Source organism: Echinops telfairi, unplaced genomic scaffold, assembly GCF_000313985.2.
Source record: "Echinops telfairi isolate 266 unplaced genomic scaffold, ASM31398v2 ScPeMD7_2291;HRSCAF=2852, whole genome shotgun sequence".
Taxonomy (NCBI): Eukaryota; Metazoa; Chordata; class Mammalia; order Afrosoricida; family Tenrecidae; genus Echinops; species Echinops telfairi.
Window position 1 is genome coordinate 31,671,715 of NW_022106189.1, and position 5,149 is coordinate 31,676,863.

The following is a 5,149-nucleotide window of genomic DNA, read 5'->3' on the forward strand; positions in this document are numbered from 1 at the left end:
GTGTGCTTCTTCCATGTGGGCTTTGTTGCTTCTGAGCTAGATGGCTGCTTGTTTACTTTCAAGCCTTTAAGACTCCAGGTGCTATATCTTTTGATAGCCGGGCACCATCAGCTTTCTTCGCCACATTTTCTTATTCAACTGCTTTGTCTTCAGTGGTTGTGTCAGGACGGTGAACATCATAGAATGTCAATTTAATAGAAGAATGTATTCCTTGCATTGAGGGAGTACTTGAGTGGAGGCCCAATTTCAGCACATTTTTTAATGCAATTTTTGTGGTAAAATTTGGTGCCTTGGCTGATGTTTGGGTTGGCTTATACTCAGTATATATGGTACTTGACTGCTGATTAGGGGTCTAATCTGGGACCAGACAACGTGATATTGTGTGATCAGAGGCTAGTGACAGAGTTTCAAGCATATGAAAAAAATAACTTTTTGAAGTTTCCCATAATCTGACTCTCTGAAGTAATGACCACTAGCATCATGGGGGCTGCCTTCTGCAAATATTTTATCTCCTTATATAGAAATATAAAGTAAAATTGAGATTTTTCTTACTTTTTCACATACACACACAAAGTTATAAGTGTACTTACAGTATGGGTATTTCCCCTGACTTGAAATATTCTTCCAGAACATAATTTCTAATGATTACAGATACTTATAAAACACCATGCCATGTACCTTGGTGATAGCATTAACCTTTCTTTTGAAAGATGAAAATTTGTTCTAATAGGTTTTGATCTCTTCTCTTTTTCCACAGGAGATATGGTCGCAAAGTACCGAGACCCTCTGGTGCACACCTTCCTGAGGGGAACGCGAGATCCAGATAGTGCTCACAGGGCCAGCAGCTTATCCAACCTTGGAGAGCTGTGCCAGAGGCTGGACTTTCTGCTGGGCGCCATGATTCACGAGGTACTCGATGACTAGATGTCAGTGTTTTCACTTACACCCTGTCGAGCTTGGAATTAGGAGACCAGAGTTCATTTTCCAGATCTGCTACTACCTACCTGAGAACTCGGGGCAGATAAGTTACTTAACCTCTTTCATCCTCGTTTTTCTCATAGGTACTGTGGAAGTTAGAGGAGGAAGAGCTTTTTAGTTCCAGCTATTTTAGCTACTCTAAGCAATAAGGGGGGATTGACTGTCAAAACTCTGGGGTAACTAACAAAAGTGAAGAAGCGTGAAGAAAGAAGGATGGAACTTTAACCAAGTTCTCTGGGCCATCTGTACGCCTCATATCTCTGTTCACGGAAATGTTTCAGGCAAATTCTCCAACCAGCCCTTTCTAGTTACAGGTGCCTATGTTCAGGGGGTAAGGGAAATGCAGTTGTTGACCAGAAAAAAACTAGTTTCTGTGTTTTGTTCACCACTTTATACTTCAGTTCCTCGTACATAATAGGTGCTCAGTAAATAATGGTTTGGAGGATGAATCAGCAGCCAAAATAATAGCAATTTAAAAATAAAAATAATAGCACAACAAGTTATTGGGTCTGGCAGTTCCTCCTGGGTTTAGAGTTAGTGAGTTAATGAAATGTACACCTTGCTTCGTCCTCTGTCAATATCTTGTGTCCTCCATGTGCATCCTAAAGCCTCATAAGTGTTATCCTTGTATTTGTTTAGTCATCAATCTGTCTGTAGAAGGAGGCTTCAAAAAGGTAATATCTATCACTGTGTTATTTCATTAAAAGACGAGTTAATATAGCCAGGGTTATTTTTGATAACACATGCAGTTGACCATCTTAAATATTTTTTGGGAAAAGGTGACATATAAATTACAAGTAAGTCAATAAATTAGAAGTTAGATGAAAATTTTTATTTAAAACAAGTGACTAAGATTACTCACCTAGAGCATATAACTTCACAAAAATGAAAACTTAGAAATCTGTAACACTAACTTCTGTTACCATATTAGGGTCCTTTCACTGCCATTGAATCAATTCTGACTCAGCAACCTTATAGGAAACTCTGTGAGTTTCTGAGTCTGTAACTCTTTACAGGAATAGAAAGCAGCCTTGTCTTTCTCCCCCATATTGGGATCCTAGGACTGGCCATTTAAACTCTAGAGAATAAAAGTCCCTAGTGAGAAGATGAGAAGAGCCCTCCTAACTGCAGCAGTTCGAAACCACCAGCTACTCTGTGGGAGAAAGATGTGATTTCTACCCTATAGAGAGTTATGGTCTTGGAAATCCACAGGAGCAGTGCTACCCTGTCCTGGGGGGTTGCGAGGAGTCAGCATTGACTTGATGACTCTGAGTTTGTTTGTAGTTAGAGTGAGAAGTCTTCTTCAATATGGAGTGGTTATGCTTACAGGAAATGCACCCCACAGATGTAGACGTACATTTGTATTCATGTTATTTCCTGATTCCTGAGTTTTTAACATGCTGTGCTTTATTGATTAGGAAGGCTACTCTTTGAATTCCAATTTAAGATTTTCATGAAAGTCCTACGTTAGTTATTCCCTCTCTTTTAACTAAGAACTCTTCCTTCACTGGTCCCAGGCCCACACCTAACCCTGATTTTCTAAATGTTTTTTTTCCCCAGTAACTTAGAAATAATGAATAACAGCAGAAATGTCATTAACTTAAAACCTGAGTGCTCTAATGGGCATAGGCCAGTGAGCCTGTGACCTTCGGCTGTTTGAGCACTTAGCACATTTCTGGTTATTTCATAGTCCTAACCTGTAACAGAAGACTTTGTGGATCTCTTTGGTTATACTACTTAAAGATTTAAGTCTGTTATAACTCCACTGAGTCAGACACTGCAATGATCCAGAGGTTTTTTTCTTTTTTCTTGTTTTTTTTTATGTGACTCAACCTGAACCATACAAGTCATTAGCTAAAATAAACCAAATGTTATTTTAATTAATTTATTTATTCCAAATGTTATTTTTAATGACCACTTTGTTGACATTCATATACTGTATAACTCACCATTTAAAGTGTACGATACAGTGGTTTTTAGCATATTCACGTAGCTGTGCGAGCAGCAGGATTGTTTGGCCTAGCCACGAATTAAATAAGTATCTCACTCCAGATTGCCAGTGAACCAGCTCAGGCACTAAAACTAATGAACCTTAACGATGACAAAACATCGTGATCTTCTTCCAAACACTGGGACCATATTTCTTTTTGAGTTCCTAAATGTCTCTCTCTCTTAGGGAAACTGTAACTTGCAGGTGATTTGCTCTTGAGAGTGTTAAAAAAAATGCTTGGTTTAGTTGATTAGAAAGATTGAGCTGGAGTAGCCTTGGCTACATTCAGGAAGTGTCATCTTTCTGGGGAACCATGCCACCTATTGAAAGAGAACCAAATTCCCAGAAGCACTCTGAGATGGGAATGGATGCGGGCTCCATGGCTTACTCATCTGTGGTCCTTTGAACAGATGGTTAACACTCTGAAGTTCAGTGTCCTGATGTAGATGAGATTGAAACATCTTCAACAAAGGATTGAGGATTTGCAGATAAGATATATAAATGTTTAATAAAATAATTCATTAAACACTTTCATTGAGAGTGTGCACAGCAGTATTCTGGACACCGGGCACATTTCATTCTGTCATATGTCGAGTCATTATGAGTTGGAGCCAATTTGGAAACCAGCTCATGAAGATGTCTTGTGGACTGAAATGTGGTGTTGTTGATGCTGGTTTCCAAGTTGGCCAGCACTGTATTATTATGTTAAAGATGTCTCGGTGTAGCTGGAAGTGTTTCTTTAATGTTTTTTATACATAGAAAGGTACACTATATACTAAGACAAACAATGTATCGCATTGGGCAAATCTGCTGTAAAAGACCTCTTGAAAGGGTTAAAGAGGAGAGATGTCCCCTTCAGTAATAAGGTGCACTTGACCCAAGTCATGGTTGTCAACTGCCTCATATGCATTCAAAAGCTAGACAGTGAATAGGGAAAGGTGGGGGAGGGGAAAATGATGTTTTTTGAATTATGATGTTGACAAAGCATAGTGAATATACCATAGACTTCCAGGAGTTGTGGGAAGAAAATCTATAGTAGAGTAAACAGCAAGAATGCCCCTTAAAAGTGAGGATGGTGAGATCAGTCTCTGGAAGAGGACGCCAAGTTTAGTAAAGTAGAGGGTCAGTGAGAAAGAAGAAGACCCTTAACAAGATGCGTGACACAATGGCTACAGCGCTAGGCTTAAACATAGAAATCATTGTGAGGACGTCACACACAGACTGGGCAGTGTTTCATTCTGTTGTACACAGAGCTTTTATGAGTTGGAACCAACTGACAGCATCTAACAACAATATGGCAAACACTTGACTAACATTAGATACAAATCCTATCTGACTGTTCCTCCCGATGTACAAACTCCACTTAAAGACAGAGCTAGGCCAGGGATTGGCTGTCTATAATAAGGTGTTTGTACAGCATCTAAATCATATAATGTTCTGTTTCTCAGAATATATTGTGGATCTTAGGTAACACATGACTGTTTGTTGTGGATCAGTAAACTATCTTATATGATACCCCATGGTTTGTTCTTTGGGACTAAAAGGGAAAGTGGAGTAGGGTGAGTGATCAGAACTGTGATGTTGCTGGAAGGGAGGGTGTAGTGTTAAATAGGATAGCCGATGTAAACCTCATTGAGAAGGTGACGTGTGAGCAAAACCCAAAAACTTTTATTTGTATATATTACGATTTTTAAGGAGCATTTGGCCTTTTTTTTTTTTTTCCATCTTGGCCTTAAATGAGGCTGCTGACGAGAATGATGCGGATGTTGAGTACCATGGAAATGCAGAGAGCAAAAGTAACCAATGTCCTGAGTCACTTACTTACTAGACATCTATGGTGTGCCAGACCCTTTGTTGGGGATTGGGAAAAGAAAAACTTATGGTCACCTTGCCTTTTGCTTATAGGTAATCAGTGACAATTACAGTGCCTTGTCAGGGGTGCTTGGAGTCAGATTTGGAGTTGGCAAAGATATCCTGGAGGAAGAGAGCTTTGGAGTTTAAAATGGAGGATAAATAGAGCTTAGGCAACCTGAGAAGGCAGAGGTGAACACTTCAGCAGGGGAAGCAGCTTGTGGAAAGGCACTGTGGTGTGGAACCACCTGGCATGTTTGACTATAAGAAGATTCTCAAAACGCTGGAGTGAAGGGGCGGGGTGTAGGGACTAGTTGGTGGCAGAAACTC

The 5,149-nt window shown here is 39.8% G+C and overlaps 1 protein-coding gene across 1 annotated transcript in view; it reads left to right on the forward strand.

Annotated features, from left to right (window-relative positions):
* Positions 1 to 5,149, forward strand: part of TANGO6 (transport and golgi organization 6 homolog) — a gene marked incomplete at its 5' end in the record, with an annotated part of 202,259 nt that overhangs the window by 153,571 nt on the left and 43,539 nt on the right. The window contains one exon of the mRNA XM_045293918.1: positions 758 to 909. Within this exon, the coding sequence (XP_045149853.1) occupies positions 758 to 909 (152 nt within the window). The remainder of the gene's footprint in view (positions 1 to 757; positions 910 to 5,149) is intronic.